Source organism: Oxyura jamaicensis, chromosome 20 (genome assembly GCF_011077185.1).
Source record: "Oxyura jamaicensis isolate SHBP4307 breed ruddy duck chromosome 20, BPBGC_Ojam_1.0, whole genome shotgun sequence".
Taxonomy (NCBI): Eukaryota; Metazoa; Chordata; class Aves; order Anseriformes; family Anatidae; genus Oxyura; species Oxyura jamaicensis.
The window spans coordinates 782,160-803,201 of record NC_048912.1 but is presented as its reverse complement, the minus strand read 5'-3'; the positions used below and the strand labels follow the sequence as shown (position 1 = coordinate 803,201).

The following is a 21,042-nucleotide window of genomic DNA, read 5'->3' as shown; positions in this document are numbered from 1 at the left end:
GGATGCCTACCTGGGCAGCCTGCTCTAGGGAACCTCCTTTGGCAGGGGGGTTGGACTTGATGATCTCCCGAGTTCCCTTCCAACCCCTACAATTCTGTGATTCTGATTAAACTAGGTCATTCTGCTAGGGGAGTCTGTTTTCCCGCAGGGTTTTGAGTCCATAATGACTACAGGAAAGCAAATGTCTGCAAGGTTGGAAATACCTGAAGCTTTGCTTTAATTAAGGGGAGAATGCTGAGAGAGTTTAAACTGGAAGCAAAATGGAAGGCTGATTTTAACCCATGCATTTATGGGAAAGAAGAAAATGCAGGATCTGCTTAGAGCTGTCAGAGTATCATGTTAAGATACTTCCATGTTCTGGACGTTACCTCTTTTTTTTGCATTCAGATTCATTACTGATGGCTAAAGCTACTACAGGAAAAAAAATGTTTCTCTGATCATCTTGTAGGTCAGGTTTTCATTACGTGTTGTATGCTATGTTTCAGACAAATCTGTGTCTTAAAGTAGCAAAATAGAACAGGTGAACTGCTCTTTTCCTGTTCAAGCTAAAATGCTATTATATTCACTTCCATTTATTTATTTATTTTTGTCCTGCAACAGGGTGGGGTATCTAGCAGGATGCCTGGTTCGTGCACTGAAGGAGAGACAACCAGAATTGGATATAACCCAACGAGACATCCTCTGTGTAGAAATTGCGGGTCTTTGTCATGATTTGGGTGAGCGAGCAACAGTTGAGCTGGCTTGTTTCTCTTTGAAAGCTAACATGAAGGAAGAGTTGGCTGTGAGAACAGAACATGAGAGCTGTTTCAGGCTCCTCAGTTCATGACCATCTTCCAAGACAGGATTAATCTGTTCCTGTTTGGTTCAGAGTACCTCTGTAGAGGCAGATCCAGTTGGTGAATATGTAGCCACTCAGCCAGTTTTTTGTGTTGTTTTCATACGGTGTTTTACCGTTCTTCGTCAGTGGTCAAGTGCTTCCTTCCATGATGTCCTCAAGTCTCTCAAAACCTCCAGTAACATCTCAGAGAGAAAATTAGTGGCTCTTTCAAAATTTGTTATTCATTTATAATGGTGTTTATTTTCTTCAGAGCTAGTACAGAGCAATTAACATAGTGTTACTGCAATACTTCCCTGTGGTGTCAGTAATGGAACCATCTATTGTTAAGTGCAGTAGTACTTAAGATGATGTGTTAGTGAGGTGTACTTGCTGTAGTTGAATCTTCTTCATAGATGATGTCAAGATCAAATGAAATACAAGGGAATGCAGATCCTCAGCTTGCTCAAGATACTTTTATTGACAACCGTGTCTCAGATTAAACCTGAATAATCTTTATATCTAAGGTCACGGACCATTTTCACACATGTTTGATGGAAGATTTATTCCACTTGCTCGTGAAGGTTTGAAGTGGAAGGTAGGCATTTCAATACTAAAGTAAAAAGAGAAAACTCACATTCTTAAAGGGAAGATAATTCATCTTTAAAGATTGCCAATGTTTGTGAGCATATAGTGACCATAATATTTTCTTATTGCATTGTTTTAATGGTATAACTGAAAAACAGAAAATTGTTTCATGGTCTTATAATGATTTTCTTGTTCTTTGTTTGTTTGGGGAGTATCTGCACTGTTAGTGTGACTGTGAACAGATACCGCCTTACTAGTGAAATAGAGGTGTGATAGGTAAGGGGGGGCTGGTGCCATTTGTCACCAGTATCTCATCCCTGAAAGAGGAAAATGCTCTTGAACTTCTGTGTAATGAATGTCTTGAGATGTGTTTGTGCAAACATGTCCTCCACCACCTCTCACTGGGTGGCACTGTGGAAAAAGAAATGTCTGGGTCTTGTCATTCCCTGTGGTGAGGTAGTAAAGAGGCAGAACTCATTAGGGCTTCTCTGATCATTTTAAGCCTGCGTCATACCTTAAAACATGTAGTGCTAGCTTTCTCCAGCATGTATTTTAAAGATGTGAAACAACTGGGAGGTCCCTTTTCAGTTTAAGATGTTGGTTCAAAGCCAGGGTGTTTTATGCAGTATTTAGAATTTAAACTTTCTGAAACTTTGAACAGTTTCAAGGGTTGTTTTCTCTTAATAAAATGTAACACAGCCTTTTCAGGTTTTTGTCAGCTATTAAGTACTAGGAAAATCAGCTGAGTAAACTTGTTAATTTACTGCACAGCAGACTTCGTTAGTGTTTTTTTTTGTTGTTGTTAGTTTTTGGTTTTTACATTGTAACAGTCACTGCTGTGTGTTAAAAATGTATAATTATGTGTTCTCAGTGGAGGAGCTTGTTTCTGGACCCTGTAGACAGGGTGTTTTCCTGTTGTGTAGATACAAAATGAACAAAAAAGGACCCAAGTGCTGCACTTTTACATTCCCATGCTCAGGTGTCCTTCCAGGCTTAGGAGAAAGCTCTGTCACCACAGGAAAGGTGCATGAACTTTGTAATGTAACGTTCAGGTATTTTTCACAGCACGAAACTGCTTCTGTTGAAATGTTTGAGCACTTAATCACATCCAATAGACTAGAAGAAGTCATGAAGTCATATGGTCTTGTCCTGGAAGAAGATATGACCTTCATCAAGGAACAAATAGGAGGGCCTATGGATGAAAACATTTGTGAGAAATCGGTGAGTCACTGTATTTCTACTGTGGTTATTCCAACAAATGTCTTACATTTTACTAAGAGAGTAGATAATTTTTGCTTTTCTTACAATTTATTTTCTATATTTTTGTGAAGACCCAGTACATTCTGAGAATCCTTGCAGGAGGGATTCTAGAGAAGAGTGCTATTTTATTTTTTTTCCTTAGGTGGTAGTTTTGCTATGTTACATGCTCACATCTTCCTGTAAAGGTCTTGCCTCAAAGTCTTCAGATTAGAGGAAATGCATTTACTGAATACATTGAAGGTGCTGGTGATGAGGTCATGTTTTTAAGTGGCCATACAAAGAAAACACCATTTGGGTTAACATTCAAAAAATGGATAACAGAACTGAGAACTGGCAGAGATGAGGCAGTGAGTGATGCAAAGCACAGCCCAATTATATGGTGAGTGCCAGAGAGAGAGCCTCATTATCTTTGATGACAGTAGCAAAATGTTTGGATTTATTGCAGTAACACATACAGAGGCAGGGATAAGACTTGAAGAAATGGCTTGCCTCGAGACAAGGAAGAAGAGATCATCATTAATCATCTTTGTAACTCTATAAAAGAATCAAGTCATCACTCTTCATTTTACAGCTCTTGTCATCTCTTCAAGAATATCCATTCAGTTGCTACAATAATTAAGAGCCCACCAGTGGGAGATCTATCATGACAATCTGGTCCTAATAAAAATTTGCATATTGTCCCAAGCATTACCCATAAACATTAGCACTTACCTGTTGTTTTCTCTTGTATTAGTACGTAGTGCTACCATGTGTACTGGAGTGCTCTGATGACAAAGCATAGGGAACTTGGCATAAAAAAACTCAGTCCGAGATCTAACAGGAAGGCAATATGGACAGCCATGCAAGTTGATTTTACCCATTTGCAGTCATCCAAACACAAAACTTGCTGACTGCTGCTACCATTGATCTTGGGCCAAGTTCTTGCTAATTGTCTATTTTTTCTTATTTGGACTTTATGCCTGCTTTCCAGCAGAATAACAGGAAAAGGAATGTCAAATGTGATATGTACCAATCTGGACATCCTCCTGGTGTTAAGTAGCAGTTTTCTGCTGGAGGTCATTTGGGTTCTTGTGGTCTTAGCAGAGTACAGGCTCTTCTGTTGATGAGTACCTGCATTGTGATGATGTCACCTTGCAGTAGGCCATCTGTTCCTGACAAAAACAATGCATTTCTCAATTTTACAGTTGGGAGCTGCACTTGTGATCATTGTCCCTGTAACAGAGCATTTTGTGAAAAGTACAAAATATTTTTATGCCTGAAGTGCTCTCCTCCCACTGTTTACACATTTCCATTCTTATTCACATCAATTTTAATATATCTGCAATGCAGTTAAAATTAAAACCGTTTATCTGTTTATATGTATCTTAGATAATCCCCCCCCCTTCCCCTCTCCCAAATTTCAAGGCCAGTTTATGGCAATCTTTATTTAACTAGAAAATCATTAAATGTTCATGGAAATATTTACGTGCAATTTGTATTTTATTATTTTGGTGTTAATTTCCCGTTTGCCTCATGGCTGAATCATTCCTTATTTGTGGGCTAGGAGTTTAAGTAGCTGGCAGTTTGAACAATTATTTTCTTTTAATCTAAATAAGTGTTTTAAAAGTATGTTCTATAAAGTTGTATAGCTGATTGCAGAAATTGCAGAAGACTGCAAGAGAGTGATGTCTGTGGGTTTAATTAATTCTCCTGAAGGTTAAGTAATTCCAACCTCTTCCCCTCTATTGTTACATGTTGCTTTTTGCATTTCAGAGCTCTGTTTCCATTTCGTAGAATGGAAAATTAAGTACTTGTAGTGTACGTGACTATTGTTCTTCCGGATATTCTGGGAAATCATCTGCTTACGCCCTTGTTCCGGATTTCTAATGCCCAGCATAGCTTTTGAAAGCTCTTTTATTGTCTTTGTTCTTCATTAGTTTGGGGTTGGATGTTTACCATAGGCAAGAAAAAATGTATTGGCACAGTTTATAAAAGTTATTCTGACGTTGCTCGCACCATTTAATTTCTTATTTCTGATTTTTCTTATTTTTTCCTGTGTTATTAGTGGCCCTACCGTGGTCGGCAAAAGGAGAAGAGTTTCCTGTATGAGATAGTAGCTAACAAAAAAAATGGCATTGATGTTGACAAATGGGATTATTTTGCAAGGTACAAATCTTACAGTTTCTGTTTTTATTGAATTCCTACTAAAACAATGTTGCAATATTTACAAGTATGAGCTCATTGTTAAGCATTTTCTGTGGAATGTTTTTAGGGATTGCCATCATCTAGGAATCCAGAATAATTTTGATTATAGGCGGTTAATTAAATTCACTCGGGTCTGTGAAGTAGAAAACCAGAAGCATATCTGTGCCCGTGACAAGGTAAGTAGTGTGCGTGAGCAGAGGCAGCACTCAGTAGCAAAATACGTGCAAGGTGTATGAGCAGGTTGCAGACAACTAAGGCACATTAAAGCCAGCCTTGGGCAGGGTGGTGCAGCCACGTGCTGCATTGAAGGGGGCTGCCAGATGGATGCTCTGCAGCCCAAGGGGATGAAGTAGTTGCTGCTCTGGGTGCTGCTGGCAGAATTTACTGGTCTCAGGAGGGGAGGGATGAGGCTAGCCTCTCGAAGGGCACATGGCAAGCCCTTCTGAGGGTGAGTAGATAATCACCAATTGGGCGTGGTCCTGCTCTGCTCTTATGAACAAGATGTGAATGTGGGGCTTTTGAAGGAGCTAGAAGTGGTCTTCTCTGTCTGGGTTGTCTGGGGTCACTGTCAAGTCTCTACTCTTCCATGGCTTGAGTCTATTTCAACATTTATAAATTGTGAAAAATAAGTATTCTGCTCTGCGGCAAATGAAAGGCATCAATTTGTTTGATTCCATTCATTGTTCTGGTTTTGCAATTGAGACAATGTGAAAAGTCAAAGATTCTTTTTTTTTTTTTTTTGATGCAGGAAGTTGGAAATTTGTATGATATGTTCCACACACGGAATTGCCTGCATCGACGAGCATACCAGCATAAGATTGGCAATATCATTGAAATAATGCAAGTATTATGCATACTTTTTCTTGCACATCATTTATTTTAATTTTTTGAAACTGTATATCCGTTTGGAATCTTCAACTAATCCATAAACTGTGACATACAATGAAAGTCATTGGGCTGTATGACCAAAATCTGGATCTGTTAGAGTAGGTCCAGAGGAGGACCACAAGGATGATCAGAGGGCTGGAGCACATCTCCTAGGAAGACAGGCTGAGAGAGCTGGGGTTATTTAGCCCCTAGAGAAGAAAAGCCTCTGGGTAGACTTTATACTGTATACTTACAGAGTGCTTAGAGTGTCAAGAAGTCTGTAAATAATTAAAAAAATAAAAAAGCAGCAACAACAGAAAGGCTAAAACAACAACATCAAAAGGAACGGGAGGTAGGGTTAGCCAGACAGCATTATCCTTCCACAGGAAATTCGACTAGAGGCAGATTATAATGCCCTGAAGAAGCACTGGACCGAGTTGTAGTTCTGCTACAGCAGATTTTGAATCTTTATCTACATGTTGTAGAGTCCTTGTCTCAAACTGACTGGTTAATGTTAAGATTACTAGCAGACTAAAATAAGGAGCAAGCTTACCTGTCTTCGTGTAATGCCACAGCAGGAATTGTTCAGGATCAATTTGGTTGCCTACCAGCATTTGTACTTCTCTTGATATCTATAGAAGTTTCCAGATAACATTCTTCTTTTTATTTCTTCTTCAAAAGCAGAAGAAATATTGGTATCCCCAAGTAATGGTCTTGGCTGCTGAGTAAGCATCTGCTGAGTTTGGAAAAAGCAATGTAGAGGGTTATACAATACAAAAATTACTTGTGAATGGTTTCATTTCACAATCTGCTGCTCATTGTGCAGTGGTTCTCTAGAGCAGTGAGTTACACTCTGGCTAAAAATCCTAAGATTTGGTAGGACCTATGTGTAAGAAGTAAAACAAAACAGCCAAGAAATGTAGTTCTTGGCTTACTGTAATTATAGCAGCCTATCCAAGTGAGCATACAACCTAGAAATGACAGCAAGTGGTACTGAGAGCTTTTGAAAAACGTGACCTGTAGAGCATTAGGTTTTCCCAACTGAAAAAATACTGCACATACATGGGTTTTACCTTTCCAAAGCTTTGTGTTCACTCTATTAACTTCTGGAGCAATAGGTCTGTAAAAAGGATGTGGTCATCTATGAGGTAGCCTCACTGCAGCTGACTGACTGTCACTGTCTTGCAGGGTTATGCAGCCATCTGAGCATTATCAAGCTCATAGTCCGAAGCATAGTGGACTTTCACATTTCTTGAAATAAAGTTAAGGTCTGTTCTGAATCTATTTTCAGTAAATGGAAAGACTCTTCTGAAATGTGCAATGACAGCATGGAAATAGGATATACTGCAATGAGGTCAGGCTCTGCTGCGTGATTGGGATGCGGTTTAATTAGTCTCCTATTTATAGTGTGCCAAAGCATTTTTTTGTTTTGACTCTTAAGCAATAAAGTGTTTAAAGATTATACTGAAGTCTTACTTTTGCCTCAAGCTAGGATTACAGAAGCCTTTCAAAAAGCAGACCGTTTTTTTGAAATAGAAGGCTCTAAAGGAAAATTGTACCGGATTTCTACAGCAATGGAAGACATGGAAGCCTACACTAAGCTAACTGGTAAGCATTCTCAAAATTTTTTTAAAGTGACAGAACACGAGTGTCTGTTAGAATAGGACTATTTTTTCTAGTTTGTACAACTGTTGGCACAGTGGGTCCTTGCCCATGATGAGGATTCTTCAAGTACTGCTTTTGTGCACAGGTGGTAGGTCAGACCTGAAACTCTCTGTGCTCTCACATCTATCTGAGAGAGAAAACCTTCTAGCTTAAACTACCTTTATGTTTGTGGTGAGAGGTGCACCAACTTCTGATATTGTGCATGCATTCAAATCTAGGTTATTGTGAGCAGTGCTGTCAGGCAGTTATGCCTGTGCCCTAGGTTTGTTGTACTTGTTACAAGTGGGATGTTGGTCAGTTCAGAGTGATAATACATCTAACTCCATCAGGTAGATGAGTACTGTACTTGTTTCATTGTGGGAAACTAACCCTGAGACAGATTTCAAAGGGCTCTGATGGGATCTGACTTAATTTGTTTGAGGCACTGTAACCCTGATTGTAAATGCATCTGAAGAAAATGGAATATGTGAACAAATTATTTTATTGCTGAAAGTTTCTGCTTGCTTAGTCAAGAGCTTGTGGGGTGAATACAAGGAGCAGCAGGCTACTTAGAGATGTGGGGAAATTCCAGTGTGATTATGTAGTGATGCAAGTGAGTTAAAGCTTGTGAGGATTTCCTGAAAAAATAGTCTGGCTGCTGGCAGGTGGTTCTCCAAGGTCTGTCTGGGTCAGTGCTGTGAGGAAGAAATACTTAGAGAAATTACTAAATTCAGTGTTCTCTATCATGTAGTTCACCGTCTTCCCACCAGTGCTGTGTGATGGATTTGTCTGCCCCTCCTGGTCTTCACCACAAGGCACGCCAGCGTTCCTCTGGTTGGTGTTCAGTGCCATGGTATCCCACTACTGGTTTTGTGTAGCATTTGGAACGGAGGCCAGAGTGGACACTGTGAACCCTGCTGCACTGGGGGTTTTGTGGCAGGGCAGAGGATCCTACAGACCCTGCAGAAAGCTGCTCCCAAGGACTGTCAGATCTTGCTCCATCTGGGAGCTACAGCTCACAAGGATTCCTAGAGCTACTTTCTTGAGTTTCCGTCATCAAGCCTTTGCTGGTCAGAAGAGAGGCTCAGGAATTTCTGTTTTTGCTCCACGGACAAGGTGACAGAGGCCAAGGGCACAGTTACAGATGTTCCTGTGTGCCATAATCTGTGTCATGCTAAGAGTCTTGTGTTGATGATCCTTGTGGTGGTTTTACTCAGCTGGGCAGCCGAGCTCTACCACAACCACTCTCTCACTCTCCCTACTCAAAAGGAAAGGGGAAGAAAATAGAACAAAAAGGGCTCGGGGCTGAGATAAGGACAGGGAGATCACTCAACAATTATCATGGGCAAAACAGACTCAATGTAGGGAGATTAGAGAAATTTATTACCTATTATTAAAAAGCTAGAGAAATGATAGACAAAGAAAACAAACTAAAACCACCTTCCCCCCATCCATCCTCTTTTACCTCCTCACCCTGAACAGCACAGGTGAACAGGGAAATGGAGGGTCAGTCTATAGCGCTTTGCCTCCGCTGCTCCTGCAGAGTCACTCCCTTGCTCTGCTCCTATGTAGGGTCCCTCCCATGGGATACAGTCCTTCTGAACTGATCCTGCCTGGGCTTCCCACAGACAGCAGCTCTTCAAGAAGAAGAGGGCTCCGTACCATGGGGTCCATCCATCAGGAGCACACTGCTCCAATCTGGGTCCCCTACGGGCAGCAGCATCCCTTAGGCCTCCTGCTCCTACGTGGGCTCCTTTCCACAGGCTGCAGCTCTGTCCCAGAGTCTGCTCTGGCAGGGGTTCTTCACAGGCCACAGCCTCCTTCAGGGCAGGTCCACCTGCTCCACTGGGGGCTCCTCCACAGGCTGCAGCGTGGAGATCTGCTCCATGTAGCACCCATGGGCTGCAGGAGGACAGCCTGCTCCACCAGAGGCCTTTCCACAAGCTGCAGAGGAACTGCTGCTGTGTACCTGGAGCACCTCCTGTCCTCCTGCTGCACTGACCTTGGTGCCTTCAAGGCTGTTTCTCACTCTTCTCTCTCCCAGTTGCTGTTGTGCAGCATTTTTTTTTTTTTTTTTTTTTCCCTTTCTTAAATTTGCTCTCACAAAGGCACAAACAACATCGCTTATTGGCTGAACTCTGGGCAGTGGTGAGTCCCTTTGGAGCCGGCTGAAACTGAGCCTTATCTAACACAGAGCAGCTTCTGTATTCTTCTCACAGAGGCCACCCCTGCTGCCAAAACCTTGCCACATAAACCCAATATAACCTTTTGCCCACCCCAGCCGCATCCAGCCTGAATGGCCATGTTGAGCAGGTGAAGGGGCTGTGCAGAATGCTGGGATGAGAACCTGCCTGACCTCTACAACACAATGCCTCTTCTGTGCTGGGGAAAACAAGTGTCTGCCTTTGAATGGCAGTTACTATGAGAGAGAATGACTTAAAGTGTTGGGATGTGGAAAACCAGGCAGAAAGTCAAGAGCTAAGACCTTAAGTTCTGCTTAGGCAGAACTCTTCCCTGGGGGGCCTCTGGTCTGTAAGATCAGCCATGCTGGGAAGTTAGCACCCGGGTCCAATGACCTGCAGCAGTATCTGGTGAGAAACACAACTCAGGGCAAGGAGACCAGGTTTGTCCTCTGTCTCTTATCGTCTGCAACAGCAAGGAGGTGAATATTAGTGCCAAGGGTATCCTGTTCCAGAAGGAGAGCTTGGCAACAAGAAGGATGAGAGGAGTATGTCAATATCAGATGTAACGGTGGATAAAGAAGGATGAGTACGTTCTCATCTTAAACCAAGACACTTGCACCCTGCACCCAGTGATTCCAACCTGGGGGATTCTGGGAGGACAGTAGGCTTGATAGCAGTAGTCCAAGATGAGCAATGCTTCTGTGAAACTGTCCAGCTGGATCTTTGCTAATGATAAACCTCTAGTGAGATTCTGCAGCAGTAAGTTCCCCAACTTTCTTCCACAATGGGTGAAGAATCACCTTTAGTTTTTGAATTTGTTTCTGATTTGACAGCAAACCCTAATTTTTGTAACAGATGATTTGTTGTAAATCATCTGTTACAAAAAAAAAAAATCCTAAATTTTGTAACAGATGTAAGCAGTTCCTTGCTGCTACTGCCTTTGCACAATATATGCGTTCACGTGCTTCTCACTTTCCATGGATTATCTGTTCTCTCAAGCTGAAGAGACCAAATCTGTTGTTCCGTGTGGGGAAGTTCAACACTTTGATCAACCTTGTTGTCCATAAAAATAACCCTTGGTAAAGAGGATTGGTAATCATGGTTCATAGCTTGCTTGCACAGTGTGTGGTGAGCTCCTTAAATCAGTTTTTGTGCCAGGCAGGGTGTTGCAGAGCTATACTTTCAGCATGTCACAGCTGCACAGGCATTCCTGGCTGGGGAATGCAAACAGATGCACGGAGTGCAGCTGTGTTGGTTGTGTAACCGGTGAGCAGCATTCTGACACCAGTGGTTTCAGGACAGCCCAATTAACCCTTCTGCTCTGACGGCACATCCAAGCAAACCTGGAAACCTGTCTCTTGCCAGTTACATGGATTGTGGAAATGACACTGTGTACTTCGCTGTCATGTGGAGACAGGAAGGGGGACTTTCATTACCACTGTCCAAAGTCTGAGAAGTTCTGAAGATTTAACAGAAGTGCTTTCTTCTTTAATAAGATGAAGCACCTTTCCCCCCTGAGCCAGTTAGTGCTGCTGACCAAGGCTGGATAAACAAAAAGAGGAAGCAACCTCCAGTGAAATAATTGTTTGTTGCAAGGGTGAGAATTTAACTAGGATTTTAGTCAAAACTTATTACCAATCCAATGATATCCGAAATTATATTGTAAGCGAATTCTCAGTTGTCAGACCTGATATGTTCAGACATTCGCTGAAAGTGAGCGTTTTTCCTGAATCAGCAGTTTTTCTTATTGGCTAAGCCACTGTCCTTGTATGTGCATTTTGCTGTGACACTGGATTTTGACATAGTTAACTGAAATAATACAACTTTGGCAGATAATATCTACCTGGAAATTCTGCACTCAAGTCGTCCAGAACTGAAAGAGGCACGAGAAATTTTGCGTAAAATTGAACGGCGTGAATTATACAAGTTTCTAGGAGAGACTCAACCTGAAAAAGTGAATGAAATTCCAAAGGTAATATCAATTTCTGGAAGATTCTGAGTTCTGTCTTTCTAAAACCATTCTCTAAGTTGCTGACTTTCTTTTTTCCCTTTCCTATTTTTTAAACTTGTTATTAAGAAAAAATAGTGTCAAAAGTTCTATCTCCACCACACTTTTTATGTTGCTGAGATTTGGAAGACATTATGGAAAACTGGGAAGAGTTTTTATCTACAGACAGAAGAATAGCAAGAGATATAAACTCAGAAGTTGATTATTGCAGGAATATTTTCAGAAAAACCCTGTTGCATAAAATGCTATTACAGTCCAGTGATTTGAGAAAGTTATTGTTATCATCTTGTGTTCATTAAATTTTAAAAATAATGAGAAACATTAGATGATATTTTTGTTTTTAATCATAACTTGTTTGCTTTGAGAACGATGTGAATAATATTTTCGCAATTTCTTGGTGTTAGATTTTACACTTAACATGGGCATTCATATTTTTTTCTAGTGTTTGCTTTTCAAAGCACTCATCAGACATTGGATTATCTACTGTTGTCTTATTACACAATAATATTATATTAGAGATAATGTTGCTTCTGATGGCTCACCTGGTCTTGTAAAGTGGTATACTGTGTTGACAAGTTAATGACCTGTAAACTTCAGCCCTGGTGCTCAAAATTTTCCATGCCAAATTTCCTGAAATGCCTGACGGTATCTGTAAAACTTTAATAAAAATAATTCAGCTTTTCTAAAGAACAAGGCTACGGAGATACTAGGAAATACCTTATTGCTCTGTTCATCTTATCACTTGAGGAGAGGCTTGGCTTCTGTTCTTTGTCTAAGAAACGTAGTGTTAAGAGATTCTGTATATACAGGGAAAAAAAAAAGCAAGAGTAAATACTGAAGAGGAAGGAAAACATCCTAAGACACACATCAGCACAACACAAAGTGGTTGCATATTGATTGTCAAGTTTCTGGAGTCTAGGATAGCCTAACAAAAAGGAGATGGGCAAGAGTACAAATTGCATGAGTTCTACCTTCAAACAGCACCTTGTAGAAGCTTGGTCAGTGGGAAAAAAACTTTTGCTTGGAAAATCCAGCCTGACACATTGAATCTTGTGTGTGTGTGTGCTGTTCGGAAGGGAGACTATATTGCTGGTAGTCTTACCATTACATCCAGCCATCATTTTGCAGTTTCTGATGATCAGCTGGGGGCTTGGCAGGGGAGGACTTTCCCTTGCAGGAGTGTCAGAGGCTCTGCTTTCCCTGATGCACTGAGGATGGGCAGTGATCAGACAAGATGGAGCTGTCTGTTCTGCTGCTTAAGAGACCACAGTGTTGTGTTTCATGACCCCCAAGCTGGCCACAGCAAGGGAAAAATCTCAAGTAGCTAGAGTGCTCAGTTTCCAGTTAGTATGAACTGGAATAGGCAATGTTTAAAAAAAAATCTATAAATGATGCAGAATAGAAAGAAAAAAAGCTTATAGAGAGTCTGTCTCCTGCCAGCCGCCTCCCATCAGTTACCTCCTGGTGATTCTTTCCTCTAGGCTTGCTCTCATTCTAAACCTTTCCTTGGGTTGAGTCACAGCAAGCCACACACGTGCTTCAGTCTGTCAGTGTTTGCAATTCACTGCTCTTCTCCCTGTCTTTGCAATGGACAAACCTGCTTGTTGAATTCCTTCCTTCTGGACCTGCCCCATGGCTGCTCTGTGCTGCACTCAGCTTTTCTCCTTTCAGTCTCAGGTGCTCCCAGGAAATCTTCCTTCATCAAATCTTACATCTCACCCAGGATGTAGCAGCCCTGGGCAAAGGTAAACAGGCAAACTTTTTTCTCCTGCCCAGCCACAGCCTTTTAAAGAGAGCTTACACATTTCCATTAACAACTATTCTCTACCAGACCATACTCCTACACTTAGCTTTAACTGAACTATCAGCAGGGAGTGTTCTTCAAGGTCCAAAACCAGATAAAACTCTTGTGGATTTCCACTTTTCTGCTTTTGAGGTGGGTTGCAATCCCCTCCAAAGCTTGTCTAGGATCTTGTTTGTTATTTTTTCTTTTTCTTTTTCTTTTTTTTAACTGATCAGTGATGTTACTGATCTTTTTTGTCTTTTGTTTACTTATGTTTCAATGTATTTTTCTTTTTAACTGCAGGTATAAAACCTTTATTAGAGGGTGAGATCCTCCAACATCTAATTTAAAACAAACAAACAAACATTAAAAATATTTAGTATTCCCCTTTGGGGATCTTAATTGAAAAACACATCTGTGTTAGTAAAAGATTTGCTTGAAGGTACTTCTTATTTTCATGAGAACTTCAATATCCTGATTGGACTCTGTCCTTTCTTCCTGTTGCCAGGTATAAAACTCTTTGGATCTTTGTAATTTTATAAGCTGATCCTTTGTTTGTTTCTAAAAATAAATAAATAAATAAATAAATAAATAAAGTAGTAGACTTATGGCTTTCTAAGGTATAGATGGCTTCTGACAACCGGATTAGAAAATCTATAGGAAGAAATTACTGTAGGAAGAGTTTGTCAGGCATGAAGAAATTAAAGCTTTGGTTTCATGTCGTGTTCTGTTGTGCTTTGTTGCCTAGGTCTTGACCTGATAATGCAAAAATACAGTCTGAGCTGTTGTCTTTTTTTCCAGGATGAATATGATGGCCTGGCAGATGACATCGCTAATTCCAAGCCAGAAAAGAATCCTCCAAATGTGGATCTAAAGGCTGAAGACTTTGTAGTTGATGTAACTATCTCTTCTTTTGGAATGAGCTTAGAGTAAAAACTACTTGATCACATACAGGTGTTAAAGTCAGCAGTCCAGCAACTGGCTATTATTTATGAAGGCGAGTGAATCATGGGCTCCAGTGGGAGGAAGACAGGCAGGGCGACTCCTGAAGGCATTTTATGCCTGGGGCATGGCAGTCGCTCCCAGGTGCACGCAGCGCAGTCTCCAGCCACCAGGATTGTAAGGAGGGAGCCTGTGACAGGGCAAAGTTTGAGCAGTCTGCTAGTGTCAAATAACTTAAACCCTCTTCTCGGTTAATTCTCAGAGGAGTTAGTGAATGGCTTTTTGCAAAGCACATCACAAATCACTTCTAAAGCTGTCATGCATTGAAGATTTCTTTCAGGCTGGGGAAAATGACAGCAGCTTATGTAGCTTTAAAGTAGCTGACTATTTTCATTGTCCCACAAACTGACATCATGGGGAAGTGGGCCCTTCTCTGCTGACCACACAAATTATAGTGTCCTAAGCAGATGTAAATAATGTTGGCTAACCCTCATATTTAAAACTGTAAGCTCTGTTGCTGTCTGAGCAGGTTGTGTGGCTCAGGAAGGCACGGTGTGGTGAGGGAGCAGCATGGTTTTGCTATTTGAAACTGTGGTGTTTCAGAATGCTGGTGGGTGCAAATGCGAAGGTCCACCTGGCAGCTGCAGACTTGAGAGGTGATGGAATAAAAGATTTAAAAATGCAAATGCCAGATTGTTTTATGAGATAATCATTTGTTAATTACTGTTCTTTTTTTTATTACTGCCATTTACAGAACTATAGTATGTATTTACTTGTATTTATTGTAAGAAAACCAATGACAAGCATTAACAAATGTCATTTTATTTGTTTTGCATGCAAGGTTATCAATATGGATTATGGAATGAAAGATCAGAATCCCATTGATAATGTTCTCTTCTATTGCAAGGCTGATCCTTCCAAGGCTGTCAACATCAGTAAAGAACAGGTAGTCTTTTATCTTCCTCATATGGCTTTCTGAAGGTGATCTTCTTTACAGCTTGCAATGGAAGCAATCACTGTCCTTCGTGGTAGTTCTTGCAGTAGTTGTGGAAAGGTGGTGGAATCTATGTCTTTGCAGGTGTTGGGTATGTGTCACAAGATGACTACCGTCATCTGGAGTCCCGACATCCATTACATATGAAGTGTTTAACTCTTTTGTTCTTACAGAAATATAATTCATTTAGATAAAGCCTGTGGATGAGATGGTTTTATTGCTTTGAATTTGTATTTAGATGAAGAAATTTGACTTCCCTGGACTCTAAATTTAAAGAAAGAATGAAGCTTATTTGTTCTTTTTTCCAAAGGTTTCAAGGCTTTTACCCAGGATATTTGCAGAACAGGTTATTCGGGTTTATTGCAGAAATCTGGATCCAAATATTGTTTCAGCTGCAAAACAGTATTTCGTTCAGTGGTGTATAAAGAGGGATTTCACCAAACCACAGGTAACAAATTTGCATGTTATTTTATTGTTCTAGAGCTTTTTACCTTTGTCTGTAAGCTTGCTGTTTCATTAAAAATCCAGGGATTTTGGCCTTGTCATTGTGGCGTTGCTGCTTCCCACTAACCTAGCTTCTGGTTTTGTTGTGGCTTGCATCTGGGCATGCTCTGGTTTCACTGGAATAGTGATGGATTTTCATTCATTTAACTTAACTGATTTGAAAAGTCATATTTTTATAACAAAAGTTAACATCCATGCAGCAACTCACTAGTGTACTGATGTAGGTTTCCTCATACAAATGTTTAAAATGCCACTGAGAGATCAAAAGATCTAGAGTGGTCTTATTGGTTCTTCTGATTGCTTTGGCTCTCCGTTTCCTGTTCACCAGCTGTTAAATGTACCTCTCCCATAGGATATACATGATCAGTCCATTGGCTCTGAGTCAGAGTGCAAAATCCCCGGGAAACAAGTTTGCAAACCTCTATTCTCTGGGCAACTAATCTGTAGTCTGAGTGCTTGGAAAGCCTTAACTGTTCTGTGCTTCCTTTTTCTGTCAATTCTCAGACATACAAGTTTCCATCTGAGAGACAAGAAGGGCTGTATGTTACAGCTCATCTGAAGTTTTGCACTGGGTACAGTGCAAGAGCTGCCATGGCAGTTCAAATGAAAGCCTAAAGCAGAACCTGAGTTCGTATGCTTTGTTTTGCAATCCTCCTGCCAAAAGTTACGGGGAAACCTGTAACAACTGTGGCTGTAAACCGGTGATGTGTGATGCAGCATCCCTATTACATCCCCCTGGTAGGAAGGTGGTGGCCTTTGTCTAATAAAACTACAATGTTCTGATACTTCCAGTATTATACATCAGTGTAAACAAGCAGTTATGGTTGTATCAAGTAAGTTTTTCTCAGTCAGTCTATCTTATGAGAGCAGTTAATTTCTGAAGGGCTTTTTGCAAATAGATTAAGTAAAAGGCTTATTCCACTTGTAGCTCATGGAGTATGGTTGTATCCTGCAACTGTATTTTTCCGGTTCAGAGTTATCCATCTTACAGGCCCTGGCATGCTGCAGGACATATATAACATGCCAAGATAGTCCCAGCAGTCTATTTCTGCTTGTTCTTTCCAATGCTTGCAATGCCTGATCACTAAATAGGCAGTCTGACAAGTATGAGCACCACAGCCTAGACCTTACCAGTTCCTGTACTGTTACATACTTTAAGAAGGTGAAGGACACGTCCAAGCACCTACACCTGGTAGACTGCAAGAGTTTTAAATGAGAAACTGCGAGGGATTCAGAGCAAAAGCTTATAACAGTATTTCCAATTTATATACCAATGCCCAAAATACAAGCCAGCTTCTCAAATATATGGGGGATTTCTTTCCCCTGTCAGTTCCTACCACTAACTACAGCAGTTTCCATCTCTGTAACACACGGTCTTCCATACTCATTAATTTCCAGTCCTTCTAGGACCTTGTATTTGATTTTTCTCCTATGCCAGACAGTGAGCCTCTTTCCTCTGGTTTAGGATAGAAAGAAAAAAATAATGCATTGTCATTAATGTTTTCTGACTTTTAATAACAGGATGGTGATGTGATTGCCCCTCATCTAACTCCAATGAAACAAAGCTGGAATAACAAAAGTGGGGATGAATTCAAGACAGCTTCAGAACCGAGTTGCAAGCAAAGGCTTTCTTTCAATAAGTAACACTTCTCCTTTTTGCACTATTCAACCATTTTCTTCAGAAGATGGTTGACCCTGAGTGGCAACTCTTTTAAAATGCAATCTGATGCTCTGTAAAAAATGTATAGAACAATGCAGCACTGCATTTTACAATACAGTATGTTTTTATGTAGACACTTAAACTAAGTGCATATTCAGAATGGACTTCTACAAAATTAACAAATAATCTGTTATAGCAGAGCAAACTCAATTCTCATTTATTTTTGAATGTAATGGCACTGTTGCAGCAAGAGTAAATTATTTTTTTTCAAAACAAACAAACAAACTTCATAATTACAAGAAGTACTGAAAATGTGTTACTGTTCCTTCTAGTCCTGATCTTAAGGTAATTGTGATGTTACTTGAGCTAGTAGAAAAACTTCTAGCTCTCTTTAAACTTCATTTTGAAAAAAATAAAAAGAGGTGGGAGAAGAATCTTTTTAATAACCAAAGATTACTTTCCTGGTATTGAAAAAGCTGATGAAGATGCAGGCCTCTTGCTGTAAAAGTGACCGTGCAGCTTTTATTGAAGTAACAATGCATTGCCCTGACATGCAGCATTTTATTGTTTTTATAGTGTATTTTTGATACATTGAATATTACATTTTTACTGCTACACTGAACTGCAAAAACTGCTCAAAACTTCCATTATTGGAGTGCTTGCAGGAAAGCAGAGCTACTTGAATGTTTGTCAATGTATGTGGTCATGCACACAGTTCTTACATGGTTAGTGAGTCTCATTATGATGCTGCACGGTGCACCTCTGCTAGAGCAGAGCCACAAGTGCACATTGTTTCTGCATTTCACTGTACTAGATAGACAGGCTCTTCAGGAATCCTTTAGTTATTGTATCCCTTCCCTATATTTCCTGGCTCTGTGATTGCTGTTCCTGTGTATATTTCTCATCCATGTAGAACTGTAAGAGTTCTTACAATTTTCCTTATGGGCAAACTAATGTGAATGTTACTAAATGTCCTATTGGAAAAGCAAACTAGGAAGACTTTTTCCCTTTTGTTTTTTACTCAGGTCTAAGATGTTCTATTTGAAGGCTGCTTTCATTAAATAAAACCTAAAAGCTTGAAAAGCCTACCCTCAACATTAAAAATACAAAGCAAAGGTTCTGTAATGCTCAGAAATTGGAACAAGCTTTGGATGTTTATATCTGAAATGAGAAAATACAAGTTCAGCATTCAATTTTAACAGCCAAGCTTTTGAAACTAACACAGTGGGAAGCCACTGTGTAAGAAAACTGTATAACTTTTCATATCTGAATGTTTCCTTTGTCTTTTTGTATCATGGAAACTGATAGCAATTAGGCAGGAGGTAAGAATGAGTGTTCACCTATTTTACAGATTTGCTTTGAAATAATCAGAAGCTGTTCTGCGCTCTGCTGCTTATGAACCTGTGCCCATGTGTTTAATGGTGATGCAGCATAGCCTCTGCTGTTCATATTTTTAACAGTATTTCAGATCTGCAGTGTACCAGGTAGCTATTAGGAGGTGTCTTGACTTTCTTAAAAGCTTTTAAAAAATGTATTATGCTTCAAGAAATAACATCATAGAGTGAAGGCATTTGTCTCCATTATCCACATGAAATCAAGTATTGTTCAGACTAATGTAATTTTATTATGGCTGCTTGGGTTTGTTTTGATGCTGTTATAAAAGGTGCACTTTATATTTGGGAAAAGCTTTTTGCTCATATTTAAGCAAAAACTTGTACTTAAGTCTATCAGATAGTAAGTTCTGAGACAGAGCATTTCGTTTTCTCAAACACATTAATCTGAGCCTTTCTGTACTAAAATAAATGTATAAGAAATGATTTTAATATTCTTTTAATGAATTTCAGTGTGTGAACTTCATTAAAAACAGCACAGTTAAAACCAGGCCGATATTCTTCTAAAGGACAAATGCCGATTTGTGGAAGTGCAGATCTTCCGACTTGGAGATGAGAAAATGTGAATTAAGAAATTAAGTACAGTGTGAATAGTGACTGTGGTGGAGCCAGTTCTGCTGTAATGGGACCATGGGGCTGGAGTGGCTCTTACATGTTGTCCCAAGGTAGTGAACCCAACCTCTCCTTGTGCCTTGAAGTGAAACTGCAGCCAAATGCTGTTCCTATGCCTGGGAAGAGCAGGCAGGCATCCTTACAGGGGGCAAGGTTGTCTTTAGGTACTCCTCCAACTATCATGAAGGGAAAAAAGAAAAGTGTAAATGAAAGGATTGTAGCAATGCAAACTGTAACCATCATACACATATATGAATGAGAAAAAAACAAATCCATAGCTATAACTGTTCATAGAATCATAGAATCCCAGGTACATAAAGAACAGAATCATCAGGAGCAGTCAGCATAGATGCACTGAAGTGCAGTCATGCTTGGTTCAATGATGAAATGTCCGGTCCAGTAGATGAGGAGAAAGCAGTGAGTATCATCTTCCTGGACTTAGGAAGCTTGGGCTTCATGGACAGATGGGGATGGAGGGGGGGGTGATCAGTGGAGCAAAGCCAGGTTGGAGGCTGGTAATGAGCAGAGTACCCAGAGGGTCCATGCTGGGTCCAGTCCTGATCAACTGCCTCATGACGGAGCTGGCTGAGGGGACAGAGTGCACCTTCAGCAGGTTTGCAGATGACACGAAGCTGGGAGGAGTGGCTGAAGCAGCAGAGGGTCACTGGCTGCTCATGGCTTGGACTGGCGTACACTTCGTTGGGTTAAGAGCTGGCTGGATGGCCGGGCCCAGAGAGTTGTGGTGAATGGAGTCAAATCCAGTTGGAGGCCGGTCACTAGTGGAGTCCCCCAGGGCTTGGTACTGGGACCAGTCCTCTTTAACATCTTCATTGATGATCTGGACGAGGGGATCGAGTGCACCCTCAGCAAGTTTGCAGACGACATCAAGGTTCGTGTGTCGATCTGCTCGAGGGTAGGAAGGCTCTGCAGGAAGATCTGGATAGGCTGGACCAATGGGCCAAGGCCAACGGTATGAAGTTCAACAAGGCCAAGTGCCGGGTTCTGCACCTGGGGCACAACAACCCCAAACAGAGCTACAGGCTGGGAGATGTGTGGTTAGAAAGCTGCCTGGCAGAGAAGGACCTGGGGGTATTGTTTGACAGTCGGCTGAGTATGAGCCAGCAGTGTGCTCAGGTGGCCAAGAAGGCCAGCAGCATCCTGGCTTGCGTAAGAAACAGCGTGGCCAGCAGGTCCAGGGAAGTGATTGTCCCCCTGTACTTGGCTCCAGTGAGGCCGCACCTCAAGTACTGCATTCAGTTTTGGGCCCCTTGCTACAAGAAGGACATGGAGGTGCTTGAGCGAGTCCAGAGAAGGGCTACGAAGCTGGTGGGGGGTCTGGACAACAAGTCTTACGAGGAGCGGCTGAGGGAGCTGGGACTGTTTAGCCTGGAGAAGAGGAGGCTCAGGGGAGACCTTATCACACTCTACAGGTATCTGAAAGGAGGCTGTAGCCAGGTGGTGGTTGGTCTATTCTCCCACGTGCCTGGTGACAGGATGAGGGGGAATGGGCTAAAATTGCACCAGGGGAGGTTTAGGTTGGATATTAGGAAGAACTTCTTTACTGAACAGGTTGTTAGTCACTGGAATAGGCTGCCCAGGGAAGTGGTG

At 41.1% G+C, this 21,042-nt stretch overlaps 1 protein-coding gene across 1 annotated transcript; it reads left to right on the top strand.

Moving 5' to 3' along the window:
* The first annotated feature begins 377 nt into the window (after positions 1-377).
* Positions 378-19,265, top strand: SAMHD1 (SAM and HD domain containing deoxynucleoside triphosphate triphosphohydrolase 1). The gene is made up of 12 exons (XM_035343929.1): positions 378-716; positions 1,342-1,412; positions 2,468-2,623; positions 4,707-4,807; positions 4,914-5,022; positions 5,595-5,686; positions 7,206-7,321; positions 11,373-11,512; positions 14,133-14,228; positions 15,115-15,219; positions 15,578-15,715; positions 17,293-19,265. The coding sequence occupies exons 1-12, from the start codon at positions 551-553 to the stop codon at positions 17,413-17,415; spliced, it is 1,413 nt and encodes a 470-aa protein (XP_035199820.1). The 5' UTR covers positions 378-550; the 3' UTR covers positions 17,416-19,265.
* Positions 19,266-21,042: the final 1,777 nt, after the last annotated feature.

What these genes read in the sequence shown, in the direction of transcription:
- SAMHD1 (XM_035343929.1), top strand. Translation starts at nt 551, where the DNA reads ATGCTATTATATTCACTTCCATTTATTTATTTATTTTTGTCCTGCAAC. An exon ending in GGGTCTTTGTCATGATTTGG is followed by an intron (nt 717 to 1,341) that starts GTGAGCGAGCAA and finishes TTTATATCTAAG; the next exon opens with GTCACGGACCATTTTCACAC. An exon ending in GGCAATATCATTGAAATAAT is followed by an intron (nt 5,687 to 7,205) that starts GCAAGTATTATG and finishes GCCTCAAGCTAG; the next exon opens with GATTACAGAAGCCTTTCAAA.